Source organism: Castor canadensis, chromosome 3, assembly GCF_047511655.1.
Source record: "Castor canadensis chromosome 3, mCasCan1.hap1v2, whole genome shotgun sequence".
In the NCBI taxonomy this organism is placed as follows: Eukaryota; Metazoa; Chordata; class Mammalia; order Rodentia; family Castoridae; genus Castor; species Castor canadensis.
The window spans coordinates 116,865,957-116,887,325 of record NC_133388.1 but is presented as its reverse complement, the minus strand read 5'-3'; the positions used below and the strand labels follow the sequence as shown (position 1 = coordinate 116,887,325).

Sequence of the window (21,369 nt, the reverse complement as noted above, 5' to 3'; positions counted from 1 at the left end):
GGCTTGCTTGGGCTCAAATCACCAGCACCTGAGCACAAAGCAGAGCCCAAACCATCAAGTTCTGAAAAGTTCATTTGTTTACTCTCTCCGCTTTCATCATATAGAAATCAAGACAGTAATCCAGTTTCCAGGCTTTATTTTTCCCTGATAGCTGATTTGGGGCCTGTTTCTGTAGTTTCCCTATCACCTCTCTGTGGCATTATTTACATCTACTCCGTTGGTTTTCAGAGTAGCTCCAATTTATATTTCTAATAAAAATTAAAATTTGAAATTCTTATTAATATCTGTGAACTTCTAATGTGCCCTAATTTTACCTGAGTAGAGCTGTGAGAAAAAGTTTATTCCATCTAACTAGAAGCTTTGGAGACTTTGAATATTTTTTTCTCTGAGGCTTTTCCTTGTGTGCACATGGAAACCACTCTTATGTTGCCATGGTGTTTTATGTGACTGTCATAGTAAAGCGACCCTAAGTGAAAGTCTTCAACTGTGTAACTACAGGCATGCACTACCATGCAGGACTCTGGAACCTGCATGGTGGAACTTCCTTAGGAGTTTCATTCAGAGGCATGACTGGATAGGACTCCTAGAGGCTTATTCCACTCCCTCAATTTCCTGGGCAGGTTAAAAATGCCAGATGTAGCACAACTCTTTGAAGGAGTTGGGATCATGTTTCAGTTTGTGGCAGACAAGATCTGTTTGAGAAGAAATTTGACATTGGTCAGCCTCTAATAAGCAATGGGGCCTCCCTTGCCCTTGTTATTCCTTCTTCCTTTCTTTCACATATTTGTCACTTTGCATGAGATTATCACTAGGAATCAGTTGATAGCTAATTTTAACACTTCTCAATATATTTAATATACAGCAATAAATCAGGAGGATGAAATTACTAAAACCACAACCATAGCACAGGTTCATCAGAAATGATCACTTTATTTTAATGAGAACGAGTGGACTTCATCTTTTTTTTTTTTATTAGTATTACCAAAACTTTTGGATAAGAGTTCCATAACTTCCAGGTCAGGCCTGGGCTAGGCCTGCAGGCTTTGCTCATCCAGTTTGGTTCCACCCTGCACCTGGCCACGCTAGAGCTTTTAGACCTGCCTGACTCCAGGTGCACTTTTGAAGTTAGAGCCATACTTCTTGGACTGGGAGGGCAATGAGCACAGCAGAACCTACCAGGAATTGGTGTTCACATAGGGTGCCAGGCTTTTGCCCCTCTGAAATAGCTGGGACCACAGGCCTGTGATCTTGGCCACCACCTCTAGCTAGGATTTCACTTTTATAAATATAATATTTCAAATTTATTTGGTAAATTCTTTCAAGTGGGTTAAACATAAAAAGAAGTTCAGTGACTAAAAAACCTATCAGTATATCAGAATAAAAAACAAAAACAACCATCTGCGTTTTGGGAGTACTGGTGCATCTTGGCTGTGTCACCTTTAGAAGCGCCCAAACTGAAGACTCCCAGTGGCACCCCAGCCAGGCGGGGGGCTCAGAGCTCAGCCTCTGCGGTCCACTGTGCAGAGCCCGCGACCTCCTGAGTCCTCGGCTCCGTCCCCACCGCGGGTCGGTCCCGACCCAGGGGCAGATTGGGCTTCGTGGGCTGGAACAGGGCGGTGGATGCGCCCCGATGGCCATGCTTGGGGACGAAGCGAAGCTCTTGGCAAACTCCGCACCTTTCCGCCAGCCCCAGGCCGAAACCCCGCGTCGCTTCTGTCTGTTCGTCTGTCCAGACCTGGAAGTCGCGGCTTCTAGTGACCCAGCCTGCCTCAGGAGGCCGTGACCGCGACCCACAGACTGTGGCAGGGAGACCGAGCTCCGGAACACGGGCTGGGAGACGCGGCGAGGAACCAATGCCTAGTCCCCCACCCCCCTCCACACGCACACACACCAGGGACAGCGACAAAGGCAGTGACCGGACCTTGGGGCGTTAGTAGTTTGCTGAGACACGCCCGATCCCCGGGACGACCCCGCGGTCCCCAGGCGCCGCCCCGCCTCCCGTCCCGCCCCGCGCCCCGAGGCGCATAGACCTTGGCACGCGCCCGGACAAGTCCCACTGCCGCTCCAGCGCGACGCCCTGGGGACGCCGACGAGGCAGGCGGGCTGTGCGGACTCCGGGTCCCCCTTTCGTGAGCTGCGGATCCTGCGGCCCCGCCTCAGCACCCCCTGTGCCTGTTGCTCTTCTCCAGGCTCAAAGGACATGCGGCCAGCCAAGCCAGGCGCCCCGCTGCCCGCCATCCTCCTGCTGGTGCTGGCTCTGTCCCCGCAGGGGACCCAGGCCAGGCCCCGGGGGCGCCGAGCAGCCCGCGTCCCAGAGCCCAAGCCGCTGCTTTTCCTCCCCGCGGCGGGGGCCCGCCCGGCTCCCAGCCCCGCTCGCAGCGCAGGTAAGTCGTCGCCAGCCCCGCGCATCCTTCGCCTGAGCCCGGGTCTTCGCGGGTTGCACATGGAGTTGGGCAACACGCTGGCTTTGGGAAGCCAGAACTAAGCAGGGCAGAGAACAGGCCATCTCAGCAGATTTCTGGGAACCTCCCTGGGGAGAGGGAATGGGCTTTTTAGGTTTACCATGCTTGAGAGTTAAACAACAAAGTCCAGCTGGCAAAGAAACCAACTTTTATATGCTCCTTCTAGGCGTGGAAAGCCTGTTTGGAAATAAACCGATAGAAGAACAGAAAGACCAGGCTTTCCATCCCACAGGCCAAGGACAGTGAACACTTAAGGCACCTGTCAGTGCCTCACTTCGGCATCTTCTGGGGTTTTGAGAATTAAGTAATATGGCTGCCCTCAGACACCTGAACACAGGCAGGAGGGCCCCTTTCCTTCCTCATTCAAGTTGGCCCCAGGGAATTCGGGACTAACACCCTAATTTCAGCAGGCTGCTGTGGCCCATGTTAGCTTGAATCTTTCCTGGGTCAGTTTAGAAGGTCCACAAACGCCATTGCTTGTGCAGTCAGCTCTGGACACCCAGGTTCCTGTTACTCAGAAGTCTAAGAGATGGGAGGAGTAAGGAGGGAGAAAAAGTTACACTATCGAGGATCATGAGTCACCCAAAGGCAGAGAAGTCCCATGAATGAGGAGGAAAAAGGCAAAGGCCAGAGAAAAAAGCAGGTCAGAGAAGCCGCTGGGCTAGAAGGGGTGGAGGGTGCTGGCAGGAAGCAAGATGAAGAGGAAAGAGGAGAGAAGCTGCTGGACGCCTCTCTGTTCAGACCTGCAAAAACAGAGCAAGATGGAGCTGCTGGCAGAGGATGAGAGCAGTCATTCACCTTCAGGGCCACAGCTTGGTGAGAGGACCAAGCCCTCAGGAAGCCCTGTTGCTTCTACTTGGCTGTGGTGCCATAGCTGCTAAGGTCTCTTCTGCCTCATGTTCAGTTGTAGGAAAGCAAAGAGGATTTGTTGGTATCATTTTTTTCTTACTAGTTATGGCATAATTAGTGGTGGAGTTATTCACGCCACCACTTTCCACTGATGACCTGTTACTACTGACCAGACATCATGCAGAGTACAAGGCTACCCAAAAAAACAGGGCAGTCAGGTGTTTGCTCTTCCCAGCACATTCAGGGGTGTGTGGGGGAGGCTAGTGCTAATGCACACTGAGTGAGCAAGAGGTGCTGCTCTGCAGGTGGGGAGGAAAGCAAGAAGGAGTGATGGGGAAAGCATGGGAGTCCCGGCTGGGTGCTGAGCTTGGTGTGTGAACGATCTGGGTGGAGCCTTTCACTCTTATCCACAGGTGAGGAGCCATCAGGAAGGGTGGGTGGAGTGGGGATGGTGACCACAGCAGGGGGGGATGCCGTGAAGGCATCTTCTGATCATATAAATTATAGTTAACCCAAATATTTACCTCAGAGGATGCAATGTCACTTTGGAATGTAGAAGCAGTGGGAGAAAGTCTCAAAGTACAGAAACATTTATGGTAACACATTAATTCAGACCTGTTTCATTTAAGTTGAACAGATCTTTTCTCTGGTTAAAGACAGTGAAGACTTAACTGAAGTGAACTACAAGGGAGAAAACAATATTTTAGTCAAAGTTCAAGTCAAAGTGGTTTACAACTTCTAAAATGTGAAATTTTAGAAAATAGTATAGCCTAACAGAAAGTGGTTGTGGGTCACCTCCAAGTCCACTGCTTTCCATCGCTGCTCTTGGTGGCTTCACCTTCTGATTACCATACTTCACCTTCTGATTTATGCACTTGGGAGGAAAGAGTGGTTCATCATATCTGAAACTCAGTCTGTGAGTGGAGCACTTGACATGGATCAGGGACAAACAAGGACATGACCTGAGAAGATGCGACCCTTTGTTCTCATGGCGTATGCTCAGGAGTGGCAAGGGTCATAGTTTATTCAGAAGGAAACATCTCCCAGGTCCTAGAGGCCAAGGAATCTCATTCCTGGCAGATGTGCTTGAAATTCTGCAACACAAAATGAGCACCATCTCCCAGGCCTATGTTCTGGGTTCTGAAATCCCTGTAAGTAGAAAAACCAAAACCAAACCCAGACTTTGTTTCTCCTACTGTACTCTCACAATACCAGTCCCTTCTATATCAGATGTGTGGGAGTTTCTCCCACATCAAGCAGGCCATTCATTCTGCAACAGATACCAGTTGGAAGTCCTGTAATTCAGTTCTATCTACAGGTAGACAGTGTCAGATCCACAGGTTGAGAGCTCTATCCCCAAACCCTCCTCTTTCAGATGCCACTGGAAGCCCCAGGTTGTTTTACTGTGCTTCTGACTGACCAGCTATAAAGCAGGGTTCCCTGAAACCCTGTCTATAAAGGATGCAGAGGATGAGGAATGTGGGATGGGTGTAGCGCTTCCGCACCCTTTCTGGACTGAGCTGCCTCCATGAACCTCTATGTGTTCAGCTATTTGGAAGTTCTTTGAACCTTGTTCTGTTGGGTTTTTATGGAGACTTCATTTCATAGGCATGGTTGGTTAAATCATTGGCATTAGCTATCAATTGAGCCTCCTGCCCCTCTTCCCTCTCTGGAGGTTGAGAGGGGGGTTATGGAACTGAAAACATTGACCCTAGACTCCTGACTTGGTCTTTCTGGTGACCAGCCCCAACCTGAAGCTACCCTAGGGCTGCCAGCCCTCAGACAACTCACTAACATGCAAACACAAAGGATCGCTTCAGAGATTTCAAGGATCTTAGGATTTGGATGCCAGGAAGGCCTAATATATATATTTCACAATACCATGCCATGCAGTTGAGCATTCTCGCTTTTCAGTGTTTAAGCAACTTCCTCAAGTACAGATGTGAGATGGAGGTGGGAGGGCCATTCCCACACAGATGGAGCCTCAAACATGAAAGCCAGAGGCAGGAGGGGGTAGCCAGGATGCTCCCTCATTAGGGTTGTGTGTAGTAGGGGTGAGGGGAGAGTATCAGGTAATCAGCGATACTTAACAATTCACCATCCTTGACCTTTCTTCCTCCCCATGACACGTCTGTTGTTGTAGTCATCCATTCATTTACCCATTCAACATTTGACATCACTTTGGTGGGCTTGGGATTATCAGTTAACCAGTGTTGTGACTGTCATTTTTAAGGAGTTCAACTCAGCTAATAAACCATACCTCCCACATCTAGAGTCAGCTTCTTCTTTTTATTGTTTATATGACCTGGTTCAGCCCTCATGACAGTGTTTCAATGGCCTTCTAGATCATCTTTTTTTGGCAATGTAGGAGTTTGAACTCAGAGCCTCTCATTTGCTAGTCAGGTGCTCTACCACTTGATCACTCTGTCAGCCCTGTTTTGTGTCGGGTCTTTTTGAAATAGGGTCTTGATTTTTCCAACAGTCCTAATCTCCTTTCTATGGCTCTCATGGGGCTACCTCAAAGGCCTCAATGGCTGTTAGGCTCATATGGATCATGTCACTCTGACTGTTTCCACTCCTCTGTAGTTTTCCCGGGTTCTGGGATCTGCTTCTCTCACCTTTGCCTGCTGGAATTCCATATGTCCATTAGGCCGTTATAGGAAAGAAAACTGTTTTTCCTCTGTTCTTACATCCTACCAATCAACACAGAAGACTTCTGGAACCTTGAAAAGTGTGAGGGTTTCTCCCCATCAGCAAGCAAGCCATCAGTTCTGCAGCAGCCACCAGCTGGGTGTCCTTCAGTTCAAGTCAGTTTGGAGATAGGGGCTCATCCTGAAGGTTGAGTGCTCTCCCCAACACTGTTCCCACTTCAAGTGGCAAGTCAGGCCCCTGAAACTTCTGACTGTCCAATGAAGAAAAGTCAAGTTCATAAAAGCAAAAAAAAAAAAAAATACATTTATTTTGGACTAATTAAGATTGCAATGTGAGAAAATACACATCCAAGCAATCTTGAATGTGTGCTGCAAGGTTTTACAAAATGGTAGCTATATGTATAGATGTAGGCCCAGGGGAGGTTGGAAATTGCACCACTTGGCCGTCACCAGCAGATATTAAGCTGCCTTGGAAGAAAGGGATTGGTTGCTATCTCAGTCTCTGGGTAATTTGGGGAAGGGGCCCTTGTAGGAAAGGCAGAGGAGGTTAACAGTGTTTCAGGAAATTGTGCTCTGGCCCCGTCCAAAGGTCAGCTTGGGGTGTGTGTGTATTGGGAGGAACTGTCTGCCGCTCATGTAAAGGTTCAGCTGTGGACCTGTCTGTGGTCTGACTAATCATGGCCTCCTGACTCCATTCTAAGTGCTCTCAACCAGTGCGTCTCCATTTTCATTTTCTTCCTTAATGACTAGCTACAAATTGGGATGTGTTTAATTTGCTAGAAAATCTCACAGAACTCATCTATCTTACATTTATCTGCTTATCACAAAGAATGCTAAGAAAGGATACAGATGAAGAGATGCAGAAGAGGAGGGATGGAGACGGGCGTGGGCCTCCCATGACTTCTTAGGGTCAAGCTACTCTTCCTGATCCTCTAGGAGGAAGCCATCTCCAAGCCCTCAGAGCCCTGTGCTCTTGGGTTTTCGTGGAGGCCTCATTTTATAGTCATGATTGATCAACTGAACCTTCGCCCCTCCTCCCTTCCTGGGCTGAAAGTCGCAGCCCTATAACCCGGCCTTGGTGTTTCTGGCAACCAGCTCCTAGCCTGAATCTACCTAAGGGCTGCCAGTCCTCAGTTAACTCATTAATATGCAAAAAACAGGATCATTTTGGAGATAGCAAGGAGCTTAGGAATTGTATGCCAGCATAGAAGTATGAATAAATATCTATTTCTCAGTACCACAGTTCTCTCCCTTTGTGATGTCTCTGAAATTATTTCCGTGCTCAAAAATATCTATGCCTTAATGTCAGTTTGCAAATATCCTACAGGCTTAATTTAAAAAATCTCAAAAAATCCCAGATATTCTTGGATACTTTGAGAGTTGCATAATAATGATATTGTATTTGTGCAACCCAAATTCCCTCTATTGCAAGTTTATGACAATTCTCTCTGCCCATTTAGAGGGTCACACCTGGTGAAAAAAAATTCTTCCACATGAATACTCAAAAAAACTTTTTTGCTACTTTATCACAAAGGAGGGGGTATAGATTGTTTTTTGTTTTAGTCAGTTTGTTTGTTTTTGAGACATATTCTTGATATGTAGCTCAGGCTGGCCTCCAACTCAAGATCCTCCTGCCTCAGCCTCCCAAAGTGCTGGGATTACATGTGTGCACCACCATGACCACTAGGTGGTGTGTGTGCTTGTGTGTGGTGTGTGTGTGTGGTGTGTGTGTGTGTGTGGTGTGTGTGGTGTGTGTGTGTGTGTGGTGTGTGTGTGTGTGTGTGTGTGGTGTGTGTGTGTGGTGTGTGGTGTGTGTGGTGTGTGTGGTGTGTGGTGTGTGGTGTGTGTGGTGTGTGTGTGTGTGGTGTGTGTGGTGTGTGTGTGTGTGTGTGTGTGTGTGGTGTGTGTGCTTGTGTGTGGTGTGTGTGTGTGGTGTGTGTGTGTGTGTGTGTGTGGTGTGTGTGTGTGTGTGTGTGTGTGTGGTGTGTGTGTGTGTGTTTGTGTGTGTGTGTGGTGTGTGTGTGTGGTGTGTGGTGTGTGTGTGTGTGGTGTGTGTGGTGTGTGTGTGTTGTGTGTGTGTGTGTGTGTGTGTGTGTGTGCGCTACTGGGGATCAATCCACATCCTCACACATGCTAGGCAAGCACTCTACCATTGAGCCAAATTCCAAGCCTGGTGGGTTCTTTTTTCTAATTTTTATTTTTAATTGTACATATTTAAGGTTTGCAACTTTATGTTTTATTGTACATCTAAATAGGGAAATGGTTGCTACAGTCTAACATGTCCATCACCTTTAATCTTAATATTTTCAATTCTTTCGTTTGCAGAGTTGCTTGAGCTATCTGCAAGGTCAAGTTGGAAAGGTTATAGACGGTTTTTCAACACATGCATTTGGCAGGTGCTAGGACCAGATGTCCATCCGCTGGCCTGGTAGCTAGCTGCTGCGATCAGAAACACTCATTGTGAGTAGTCAGAGCTCGTTCATGTGGATGCACTTCTGCTCGTTCAGTGTCTCTGGCAGTAATTGTTGCCTGCTTGCAAGAGCCCATTTGTCTAGCTGCAAAGTAGAGAAATCCTGTGCAGAAAGCTGACACAAGTGCCCAGTGCAGCTTCTCCCTTCCTGTAATGGTGTAGTCCCAAGGCACTACGTTCCGATTATATCCCCTAGAAAAACAGGATTTTAAAAATTTCTTTTTTAATGTACGTGATTTTATTTTTTCTCTTTGGCCATTAGTTTTATTGCTGGAAATAAACTCTGAAGTGTTTAGGAGCAGATTGCTGGGATCTTTGCTGCTGTGTGAGAGAGGGATAGACAAATATTCCCCCTTGTACATGTGACAATCAGAAATACCAAGGTAGTTGAAGGTACAGTAGCCCTACCTTTATCCTGCAAGGTTGAGGTCTAAAAACGCTAAATGGAAAACTCCAGAAATACTTCATAGGTTTAGATTGTGTGGCTTTCTGGGTAACATGTTGAAATCTCCTGCTGCCCTGTTCTGTCTTGCCCAGGCTGTCACTCATCCCTTTATTCAGCGTTTTTATGCTTTGTATGCTACCTGCCAGTTAATCACTTAGTAGCCATCTGGGATACTTCACTGTGAGTGCTAGTGTTGGGGTAGTCCCGGTTTACCTAATAATCAGCCCAGATCACAAGGGAGTGATGCTGGCAATTTGGATATGCCAAAGAGAGCTGTGCAGTTCTTCCTTAAAATGAAAAAGTGAAAGTACAGTAAGATATTTTGAAGGAAATTACAATTGCTTTGTTATTGCTATAGTTGGTGTTCTATTACAGATTTTCTATGTTATTATTAGTTATTGTTGTTAATCTCTTACTGCATCTAAGTTAAAAAAATTAAACTTTATCTTGGGTATGTATGATAGGAAAAAGACATAGTATACATGGAGTTTGGTACTATGTATGTTTCAAGCATACCCTGGAAGTTGTGGAATGTATCTCCCTTGGATAAGAAGAAACTACTTAGTGTGTTTTGCAGATTGGACATTTGTTACAACTCTAATTCTAAATCTATCAGTAGAAACTCTAAGAAAGTAGTAGCTGTAATATTTGCCATGTTTGTCAATGTGTAGTCTTTTGCATATTAGTAAAAGTAGGGTTTCATTAAAATGTAACTTTCTTGGAGTTAGTCCATCTGATTAGATGTCTCGCAATGACATTTTTCTCCCTTGAACACAGGTAGCATTTTTTTTTTACAGAGTCTCATATTATAACTCATATTATTTTGATATTATATTATTATATTGGTTTAGATGTAAGTACTTTTAAAGTAGGGGCCTGTGCCCCTACTTAAATTTTAATACCTTATGTCCGATCAAAGTCACTGTATAAAGTTAACATTTACGAAGGAATTTTTTTTATAAGAATTGAATTTTGAAAAGAAACTGCTTCTTTAAAACAAATACTTAACTTTGAAAGTTAGAGTTTGAATTTTTATTTGCCCCAAAGACAAAAGAGACTTTCCACCTTGTACCATTTAATTTGTATCATTATGAGCACAAAGAAGTATAAAGTAATTTCTTAGCATTTGGTTATGTTTATACAATACAGTGGTTGCTGTTCTTAGTATTTTCTAGAGCAGTGAGGCTCTAGAAATGGGACCAAATGCAAGCTTTATATCTAATACTTGGACTTGACTCCATTGCAGCTCCTGGGTCTGCATTCCAACTGATCTTTGAGAATTCTCATGCACCTTGAACTTTTTGAACTATCTGATTTTAAATTAGGGAACATGGGGAAGAGAAAGTTGGCATATCAGAATCTTCTGGAAAGTTTCCTCCAGACACAGACAACTGCTGACCACTCTCCCCAATTCCAACAGTGCTTCTAGTTCGGTAGCATACCCATCCCTGAACACACCCCTCCCCATATCAATGTACTCCAGTGTGTTTTGAAAGATAGTCTGTGAAATAAACTTCCTTGCCCTATGGCTTCAGAAACATGACCAGCAAGTCACTATACACACACTAGGCAGTCTTTGCAGAAGGGAATTTGGAAACCAGTATTATCTGAGAATTTTTTTTTAATTTGACATTTATTCAAATAATATATTACTAAGTTTTGTAGGGACCCACAGGGAAAGCATCATTTCAGCCCCTGTAGACTGGCCACCCTCTCTCCACAGATAGGAGACATGGGACAGACAAGACCCAACTGGAACTGGTGTGAAGGAGGAGGAGGAAAGGTGAACAGGAGGCCATGGAGGAGGGGGGCAAGGCGGTTGCAAGGAAGTCACCATAGGCCAGTGACATACCAGCTGCTAGGTGAAAGGCACACTGTCATTTAGTGAGAAAGTAAATATCATGGCTGGGGATGCAACTCAGTGGCAGAATGTTTGCCCAGAATGCACCAGGCCCTGGGTCAGATGCCCTGTACCACCAACAACCAAAAAAAAAGTAAATACCTAAAAGTAAGTTTGGCAAGTGACTTATCTAAAATTTAAATCTTCTTCTTGAAGAGTGCACCCATTGTAAGCATTTTGTACTTCTATTAATATGTTTTAAATTTAATATATATGAGATTCATCTTTGCTTGAATTCTTAGTACCCATAATTCCTGTTCGCTTTAATTGCTCTGCATGTTTACTTTGCTTGTGGTAGACTGTTTTCTCCTTGGACATATGACAAAAACATGTCAGGTAGCTTAAAGAAAACGTATTGTCAACTTTATGAAGTAGTAGTTACTTGTGTTTTTGAAGAAAGCAAAAACAATAAAAATTTAAACCTGAAAGATGGTCATTTCCAGGTGATGGTTTGGTAAAATCATTTATCAGTAATATCAAACTGGCTCTTGATCATTTTCAGAATATAGTTATCCAACAGAGAGAAAATGGGGGTTCCGTGGGGTATGGTGGTGCATACTTGTGACCCCTGTACTCTGGAGGCTGAGGCAAGAGGATTGCAGGGCCAGGCTGTGTTACCTATGGAGACCTTGTCTAAAAAGAAAAACAGAGAAGCGAGAGAGAGAGAGAGAGAGAGAGAGAGAAAGAGAGAGAGAGAGAGAGATGAAAAAAGAAAAAACATGCGTTCTAGGCTTGCTGCAGCTAAGGACCCATAACCCCCCAAAGGGGGCATCTCTGAGTCATGGAGCTGAGCCATGGAGTCTCCTGTACACCTGAGCTGAGCCCATCAGGAGGTGTGGGAACACAGGGCTCCCGTCTTGAGGAAACTCAGGCTGACGGCTTCTCACCCTCTCCAAGTCCTGCTTTGGCATCCAAGCCATGGTGAATCTGAAGAGATGAATGTCATCGTGGTTGCTTCAAAGCCTGGTTATATTTATTTATAGGAGATTTTCTGTTTCTAGAACATATGCCTGTTGCTAAGAAAACACAACTTGCTTGTTGGGTTTGGAATATTACCCATTAGTGTAACTCTTTCTTATGGCTGTCTCCTGTGTTGCTTCCCAGGTTTGAAAACAAAGTCTTGTTTAAATTGGGCAAAGGTTATGGTTTGAATTTTAAACCTGAAGAATAGAAATTAGTTGCTACATCAGATAATTACTCATTATTACTTTATTTATGATGAAGTGGTGAAGTAGGGAGTCCTTGAAAAAAAATCTTCATAGATAGAATGGCAAAAAAAGTAGTATAGAAGAAAGAAAAGAAACCGAACACTGGACTAGGTTACGTGGACAATGAGCAGTAATGAGCTAGCCTACATGTTGACAAATACTTTTTGATTCAGTTTTATTACTGTATTATTAGTGTTTGTGATTTATCTATCCAATCATCTAAACCCACATATATTCCATCCTTAGGAAAAAATATTTCCTGTGGTTGCTTATTCTATTTTCCTATCTAATTGTGTATTTTAAATAACTCTGGTAAAAATTTTAAAATATGGCAATCAGACCGTATTAGTTAACTCTTTATTAATATAAGTGCCTGAGATAATCAGTTTATAAAGAGGTTTATTTTGGCCCACAGCTGTGGAGGTTTCAGTCCACTGATCAGCCTAGCCGTGACAAGCAGCACATCCAGCAGGGTGGGAGCAAACTCTTCACCTCATGCATAGGATGCAAAACAGGAGAAAGAGGGTCTGTCTCTCCCTATCCCCTTTAAGGGCATGCCCCCGGTGACGGGAAGACCTCCCACTAGGCACTATCTCCTAAAGGTTCTACCACCTCTTAGTATCCCCACGGGCTTCCAGAACGAAGCCTTTAACACAAGGCCTGTGGGGGACACGCATCCAAACCATAGCACAGGTAGGATTAAATCACGCATTTCAAGGATGGTCACAGTAAAGTATGTTGAAATATACTGGAAAACTCTTGCAGATTACAGAAGTCCACTCACCTGGCAAGCAACATATTTCACAAGAGCTCATTTAAAATCTTTATAGAGGATCATAAGGACCGATAAGATTTCTCATAGCCATGTTTATATAGCTCTCAGACAATGTAAAACAAATACAACTATGTTGCCATTCCTCCCGGTATCTATCACCATCTCTGTTAGATGAGATTTGTTTTATTCAGGTATGATGGGACACAGAGATGAGGCAGTGGTTGTCATGGTGGAAGAAGTTTCTCTTCATGAGTCTCTAGAAACAGGAGGCATGACACAGCATGAAGTGGCACATGGGGAGTCACAGGGAATGGAGGAAAGTGTGGGCCTGAGCTTTATTGGGTTTCCAACAGGCAGGGTGAGCAGCCATAGGACGGGCTGGTTTGAATAATTTCAGTGAACTGTGGACCTTAGGGCCCCCCCTAGTTGTCTCATAACTGGCTCTCGGACAGGGGACAGTGGCCCGGAGTCTGAGAGCCTGGCAGAGGCAGTGGGGGAGAGGTTGGCTTGGTAGGTTGGCATGTGAAAGGCAAATTTGCAGGTGAGCCTTGCTTCTTAGAGACTGGCTGATACTGAGAGAGGCAGTTCTTCCAGGGCCAGCAGGCCCCAAGATGTCAGAGCATCAGAAGATAGAGAAAAGAAAGTCATGATTAATACAACCCACGGGACAAAATCAATCTCCTTCACCAGCTTCACCTGTCCTCTCGCACCCCCATGCTTCTACGCCTGCCCTTTTCCTGGCCTGGATGTTGCCCCCTGACGGTGGGCAGTCTTTGTCTTACTTGGCCTCAGGGAAGCTTTGCTGCTGGTCATTCCTCCCTGGCTTCTTAAGTTACTTTCACTTCATTCCCCTCCCCCCACCAGTCCTCTTCTTCAGTCACCCTGAGAAGCTGCCATTCCAGGGAGGGTTCCTCATACCTCTACTTGGCAGCCAGAATGTAAAGGACTCTTAAAACTCCTACAAGGGTTGGGCACCCATGGTTCACACCTGTAATCCTAGCTACTTGGGAGGCTGAGATTGGGAGGATCATGGTTGGAGGTCAGCCCAGATGAATAGTTAATGGGACCTTATCTCCAAAATAACCAGAGCAAAATGGACTGGAGATGTGGCTCAAGTGTTAGAGCACCTGCTTTGTAAACATGAAGCCCTGAGTTCAAAATCCCAGTCCTACTGAAAAAAACAGAACAAAAAACTTTGTCACCACTGCTTGGTCTCCACGAAGTTACACTCGTGTATGTGGTGGCTCAGAAAGGTGACAAATGCTGATGGCTCTTCTGTTTTCATATTGTGTTTGACACATGCAGGAGTCAATCTGTAATGAAAACATTGTAGGTTTAAATGCACAACTGCCAGCAAACCTTGAAGCTCAAGAATTTTATTGAAGTTTAAGTTTTCTCATATTCTCTATAAGTTGCATAACCTCCTGATTGTTTTCTATAAAGTGAAGACCAGTTGAGGTAGCCTAATTTTAAATTTTATTTTAAGCTCAAAGCCTTTTAAGTGGGAGAGTCTCATGACCTGAAGTACATTGCGATTCATTTGCTCTGGCTGCCTTGGGGGAAAAAGGATTATAAGGAGGAGAAGACTGGTTAGGAGGCTGCTGCCAAAGTGCAGTCACAGAAGTATGACAGCTTGGAGCAGCCAGGGTGAGCGGAAGGAGACAAAAGTGCATGGTCTGGGACAAATGTTGGGAAATGAAATATGCAAAACTATTTCCTAGATTGGATGGAGTGGTAAGGAAAAGGGGAATACAGGCATAGTTTCATATTTTTATTTTTTTGGCAGTACTGGGGTTTGAACTCAGGGACTCACACTTACTAGGCAGCTGTTCCTTCAACCCAAGCATAGCTTCTTTATTTGGAGTCTAAGCAAGCAGTAAAGACTAATGCTGTTTAGTGAGGCTGGAGAACATGGGGGCACAGGTGTGGGGGCAGCCAGGAGGTCAGACACTGCATTGTGACTGTGCACTGCTGAGAGGTCTATAGTGCCCTGGTAGAGCCAGACAGCAAGTAGTGAGCTCTCCTGGAGCTACAGAATCTCAGGAAATGGTTAGGCTGGACACAGGCCTGAGATCAGCCACTTATAACTATAGCACATTAAGGATACATTTCAATAGCAGAAATGCATCTTAAAAAATATAAAATCTTTGTTTTGCTTTTCAGAAATATTCCCGAGAGATTTGAACTTAAAAGACAAATTCATCAAGCATTTTACAGGTAAGTGTACGATATTTTCGTGATTCTGTGAAATAAAAAGCTTGCATGCAAAATACTAAAGGCACTGGGACATGGAAACAAATGTCTAGAAGAAATGTCTAGAAGAGGCTGACCGTCCAGCTGGGGAATCAGTCAGTGCTACTGCCTTGTATGAGTTGTAATGTAAGCCAGATCTTTCTAAGTCACCGAAGTATAAATAAAGTTTTAGGGCTATGCAGGGAGTGATTTGGTCAAGAGCTGCCAGGGAAGGGTTGCGGGGCACATGATAATCAAGTTGGGCTTTCGGGGTGAATGAGGTTTCCCAGGATGAGGGAAGCATTTGGTGAGAAGGACTCTACTGAGCTGGCATGAAGGCTCAGGGTAGGTTTGAGAAAGGACAGGCAGATGCTGTGGATGCACTGTGGTGAATTTGGGAAAGGATGCATTATGGTTGGAAAGGTAGGTTGGAATCCTATTTTGAGAAATCATTTTTCTTTTTGGCGGTACTGGGATTTGAACACAGGAGTAAGCAGCTACTTTACCACTTAAGCCATGCCTCCAGTCCTTTTTTGCTCTGGTTATTTTACAGATATGGTCTCGTTTTTTTCCCCAGACCAGCCTGGCCTGAGGTCCTTCTATTTTAGGCTCTCACTGGGATGTCAGGCTTATGCCACCATGCCCAGCTTTTTTTTCAACTGAGATGGGGTTTTGCAAACATTTTTGCCTGGGCTGATCTGGAACCGAGATCCTCCCAATCTCAGCCTCCCAGGCAAAAGTCACCAGTGCCCAGCTATTATAAACAATCTAAATGAGGAATTTAGACTGTGTTCCCAGCCACTGGGGACAACAGAAGTTACCTGAGCAGTGAAGAGACAGACTTTCATAGGACACATCTTCTGCACAGGCCAGATACTCTCGTGATACTGTCTTGTTCTCATATCAACGCTGTGAATCATTTTCAAATCTTCCTATGCCCCAATCATGTGCAAATCATCCTACCCTAGAAAATCACCAAATCATTATAAATAGTCTAACCCCCCACCTATATTTATTGTTGTCTTGTTTCTCTGTTCTTAATAATCTTGGCTACCTTTATTGTTTTGCATCTCAGGCCTATACTATGGGAAAGATAGATTTCTCCCATATGGCTTTACTACTTAATCAAATCTGAGGGCCATATTTGTTAATCAGTGACAGTCATGAGGATCAAGTGGCGATGCCTGCAGCAGGGGGAAGTGTAAGGCCGTTATCTGAGCGTGAGTGCCTGACCATAGGCTCTACTTCTCCTATTTCCATACAAAGCAGACTCCAGACGGATGGAGGAAAGTTTTGACTGAGTCTACTTGGACTTACTGGGAGAGAGAAGGGAAGTGTCAAGGTCTTGCTCACTTTACAATAGTCCTTGGCACTGAGACATGCATCACTTTAAGAAGAGGGACAAATGTCTTTGCATACCAGCATTACTTCCTATCAAATAAAAATGGGGGAAGGGAAAGCAGAGACCAAGGATCTTTTTTATCCTTATGTCTGAAGTTTTTTTCTCCTCTCTGGAGTGTGTCCCTTCCAATTATTCTAAAGCGCTCTTCTGGAAGTGAAGGTTCCATGATGTGAGATGTTGAGAATGCCGAAGGAATTTAGGTCATTTCTCACAGATCACAACTTGCTGCCTCTCACCGAATCTGGGTGAGGGGAAGAACTCTCAGGCAAGTTCTTTTAAGGGCAGGAAGGATGTAAACTACAGTTATATTATCTCCATCCATGAAGTGCTAGCAACTTGTTTGGAAAACACGCCTATGTTTATAATAAGCATTCTTTTCCTTTCCTCTAGGGCCAGTCACATTTTCAGCTGAATGTAGCAAACATTTCCATCGACTCTACCACAATACCAGGGATTGCTCAACGCCAGCTTGTAAGTCACTCAGGCAGATTTTAGAAAAATCCTTATCTGATAATAAATGCATGTAATTTTAAGCTTCCACTGTCTTTGGGCAGGACATAGTAGACTAAACATTGCATGAGACGCTGTTTATAACACCGACAGTACTTAAGGGTTGTGTGTGCTGCTGAAACCAAAAGGAACGAGACCATGTTCTACTTGGGAATATATCCAAATCTGAAAAGAGCTAGGTTTCCTTAAAGACCAAAATGTTTGTCAGGACTGAAACCTTTTATCATTATTCAAATTCCTTGGCATAAATAAAGTGCTCTTTCTCATATAAGTGAAAAATAAAATAAGATGCCTATGAAGTGTAATTCAAAATTTCCTCCTAAGTTATTTTTAAAGTAAATATTTTTATATCATGTCATTTGTACAGTGGGTGCAGGTTTTTCTGAATAATGACAGCATATATTATAAGGATTGCTCTACTGACATTTTTTGGATACTTAAGTTGCTGAAGTTCATAGTAATTCTAAACAGAACACTGAAGTGCTATCATTTAAAATGCCCAAAGTATGATTAAGTGTGGTAACTTGGTTGGCTGTTTTTAAATTCTTTTCTAAGCCTAAACTTTCCTTTTAAAGAAAATGAATTTTAAATATTTTGTTTCTTATTAACTCTATTGTTCATCTTGAGGAATATTTTATTCAGCATGTCAAGTCAGATTTATTGTAATGTTTTAAAAAACATTACAGCTAGAGAAAACAAAGCATATTGGGTTTCAGGCAAAATCACTAAATGATAGCCCAGTGTGGAGGAGAAAATACAGACTTTGGGGCCAAACTGTAGCTATGAAAGAAGTGATGTTTTGAGGCTGTTTTCTGGTCTCTAAAGTGGAGTTAACAATCACATCTTCCTAGCTGTGTTATTAGGGGAATTAATGAGAAAATCAATGTTAAGCACTTAATATGTTAGGTGCTTATTAAAATATAGTTATATGAATTACTAACAGTAATTAACATTATTTCTTCTACATTTATTTTAACTGCATACATAATTTACCTTTGTTTTCCCTAGATTATAAAAGATGTGCTAGATTGCTAACAAGATTGGCAGTGAGTCCACTGTGCTCACAGACCTAGAGAGCCTACCCTGTGAGTATGTACTTATTTATTTTTCTTCCCTTGTTTAATAAATTGACTTTCTTTTCTTTTTCCTTTCACTTCTTTTGTTTTTCCTATTTTTGGTGGTGCTGGGGATTGAACTCATGACCTTCACATACTAGGCAAGTGCTATGCTGCACCACTGTAGTCTGTCTTAAGAAAATTTTCATCCAGGAGCTGGTAACTCACACCTACAGTCCTCATTACTCATGAGGCAGAAATCGAGAGGATCACAGTTCAAGGCCAGCCAGGGCAAAAAGTTTGTGACACCCTATCTCAACAGAAAAATCTGGGTGTGGTGGTGTATGCCTGTCATCCTAGCTTTGCAGGAAGCATAAATAGGAGGATCACAGTCAAGTGAGACTCTATCTCAAAAATAACCAGAGCAAAATGGTAGAGCACCTGTCTCATAAGTGAGAAGCCCTGAGTTCAAACACCAATATTGCCAAAAAAGAACATTTTGAATAATGTAAGAAGTCAGGAATCTGGTCTCAGCAATATCTCCAGAACTTAATCTGTGGAGTTTTCATTCTACATTCACATTTGCTCTAAATGTGCTGACTGCTTCATTGAATTACTTTAAAATGTCCTCAATAGTGACTACACCAAGTGAGGTAAATAGCTTTTTGGCAGCTTTACCAGCCCTGAGGGATTTTAAAAAGTTGTTCAACAGACTTTTGGTCTTATTTTGTTGTTGTGCAGAACCATGATGCAGAAAAACACTAGATGAATAAAACTACTTCTAGGTCTATCTTTTCCAAACTTTTTAAGAGATAGAATAAAAATAAAAGTCTATTCAAATTTTGATGTATACAGTATAAGTAAGAAGGAGTATAAAATATTGGAAAAGTAGAAGAAAAAGAAAACAATTGAAAAAGTAATGAACTTGTACTCTTCATCTGCTCTAGCCTAGTACATGACAAAGTAAAGTATAAGTCAAAATTCTCAGTCTGACTTGATTATCCTAGAACCCAAGAGGAAAAAAATTGTTCAGTTGCAAAAAATTTAGTATGAACTGTAACATTTATGTACAAATGTGGAATCTATACAAAACACTGAACGATACTAATTTCCTTGTAAATATTTTTTTTCTGGTCAGCAGTTCTTTCCCAGTGTGGTAAAACGGCAACATCTTTTGGTCAGAATTTCAGTACCACGGACAAGGCCTTTAAGAAAACTGGGGAGAGGAAGTCATGCAGTACCCATAGTCTAGAAAGATCCATGAACACCTTGTATTGGCCAGCGTAACTCAGTTTACCCTAAATAATTGCACAGGGATTTGCTTACTCCACCTTGCTGGTTTGTTGTGACAATTCCTGAGACAATCCTGACCTCACTTTCTGAATAAGTTAGTATGTGTTGTAAAGATTGCGCTAATGAATTCTTTTGAATGCTTAATGCAGTGAAGCTAATAGTAATGCTAAACACAATAATTAAATGTTATCATTTAAAATGTTCAAACTATGATTCTGTGTGGTAACTTGGCTCTTTATTGGTTGCCATTTTTCTTATTATAAAAGCTACAATTATCAATTAGTAATTCTTAGTACTGTGAATTCTGAATACTTACAACTACTAAATTAAAATTTCCCCCTTGTTAGACTAAGAAAATGAGCTACATCATTTCAGTGTTCAGTGGCAGGACACGATACCTGAGCCAGTTGTTTTCAAATCATCTCAAGGCTTTTGAGTACCGTGCAACATGAAGAAATCAAGAAAATTCATTTGGCAATTGAAATAACCTAAATCAAGCCATATTTATCTTTTGTGGTTATTAGTACATTTTAAGTAGATGATCAAATATATTTAAATTCCTTAAATCAACATAATAACTGGAAAAGATCCCCCCAAACACTGTCTTGTAATTGAAAATTTGGGGATGGGAATGCAGCTTGGTGGTAGAGCACTTAGTGTCATGAATGTGTACCTCGGTTCAATTCCTGGCACCACTCCCCAAAGATAAAAAAAATAAATAAACAAAACATATACAAAGCTATATTCTCCTGGGATGAGAGCTATAGAAGACAGGTGATAAATATAACTCTTTCATGCTGTACAGTTTAGAGATTTGGTGATTTCTTCTATAGTTTTCTGATAGTATACTTTTGGTCATTTATTTAACATGACTTATAGTCAAAATATTACAGATTAATAAATTTTAGAAACCCTTTTGAGTTATTTCGATGATATCAAGTTCACTTTTGTGGTATATTTAGCTATCATAAAACTTTAATAGAGAAATCATAATTTTATGTCTCTGAAAGGTCCCCCTCTGTTTCCACAGACATGAATTTTTAAGATTGGATGGTAAATTAAGAGCCCACAAAATTTTCAAGCAAGATAATATGAAATATTATTGAAATATAGTTATTAAATATAATAAAGTTATTAAAATAGTAACTTTTTGGTATTAAAAACCAGGTCGCTAACATTTTTGTTCTTTTTCTCCCCTTTTTCTTAAGGATGCAAATATAAATTGAAGAAAAAGAGCCTGGAACTATACCAAATGTACAAAGAAATGAAACTTCTAGTTAACGGGCATGCACTTGAGTGAAAGAAGAGACTTCTCAGAAGTAACAGATTTGCTGTGTCTTAGAATGGAGTCTTTCTTGGTTTATCTTTCTGTATAGAGTAATTTATAGATTTTAATACAAACTTTACATCACGTGTTACAAATAGAGTATTTTAAATTATGCTATTCTACTTTATTTTTGCTAGGAAGATTATTTTCTTATATGATTAACATTCCATATTAAACATTTAATTATGTAAATTATGTGTGAGTACCAGTGAGAAATTACTTTTTTGTATTTGATTTCAGTAATATGTTTGTCAAATATTCATGTACAGTGCCCACTTTTATAATTCTTATTTAATATTATTTAAATATAATTATTAATAATTTGTTATTTTTATTTACATTAATTTGAAATGTGAATTTATTAAAACTGAAATATGAAAGTTTGTGGGTTTTTGTATGAAAGATATTTGTGGCAGAGGTTATACTATTGAAATATGATTACTACATATAAAGATGCATTTTTGACTGATAACTAGGACCCTGAAATAATTTTTCCTTTGGAAAAGTTTTGGGAATACTGAGACCCCCTGTTTGCTAGGCAGGTACTCTGTCATTTGAGCCACGCCTCCAGCTCTTTTTTGCTTACTTATTTTTAGGATAGGACCTCATACTTCTTGCCTGGAGCAGACCTGGATCACAATCCTCCTGATCTCTGACTCTTAAGTAGCTGGGATTACAGGTGCACACAACCAGGCCTGGCCCCAGTTTTGCTGTCTTAAATGGAAAACAATCCAGTTGTCCTTGGACTGGGGAGATGTATGTCAGGGAGTAGAAAGAATGCATATACTGC

The 21,369-nt window shown here is 42.4% G+C and overlaps 1 protein-coding gene across 1 annotated transcript; it reads left to right on the top strand.

Annotated features, from left to right (window-relative positions):
- The first annotated feature begins 2,100 nt into the window (after window positions 1–2,100).
- Window positions 2,101–20,781, top strand: Alkal1 (ALK and LTK ligand 1). The gene is made up of 5 exons (XM_020188495.2): window positions 2,101–2,384; window positions 14,924–14,977; window positions 16,785–16,865; window positions 17,913–17,993; window positions 20,461–20,781. Exons 1-4 carry the CDS (start codon window positions 2,201–2,203, stop codon window positions 17,975–17,977), a joined length of 384 nt encoding a protein of 127 aa, XP_020044084.1. The 5' UTR covers window positions 2,101–2,200; the 3' UTR covers window positions 17,978–17,993; window positions 20,461–20,781.
- Window positions 20,782–21,369: the final 588 nt, after the last annotated feature.

Bases quoted from the DNA above. Each gene is read 5' to 3' on its own strand.
- Alkal1 (XM_020188495.2), top strand. From the start codon at position 2,201: ATGCGGCCAGCCAAGCCAGGCGCCCCGCTGCCCGCCATCCTCCTGCTG. The intron at 2,385-14,923 runs GTAAGTCGTCGC...TTTGCTTTTCAG, and splicing joins CAGCCCCGCTCGCAGCGCAG to AAATATTCCCGAGAGATTTG. The intron at 14,978-16,784 runs GTAAGTGTACGA...CCTTTCCTCTAG, and splicing joins ATTCATCAAGCATTTTACAG to GGCCAGTCACATTTTCAGCT.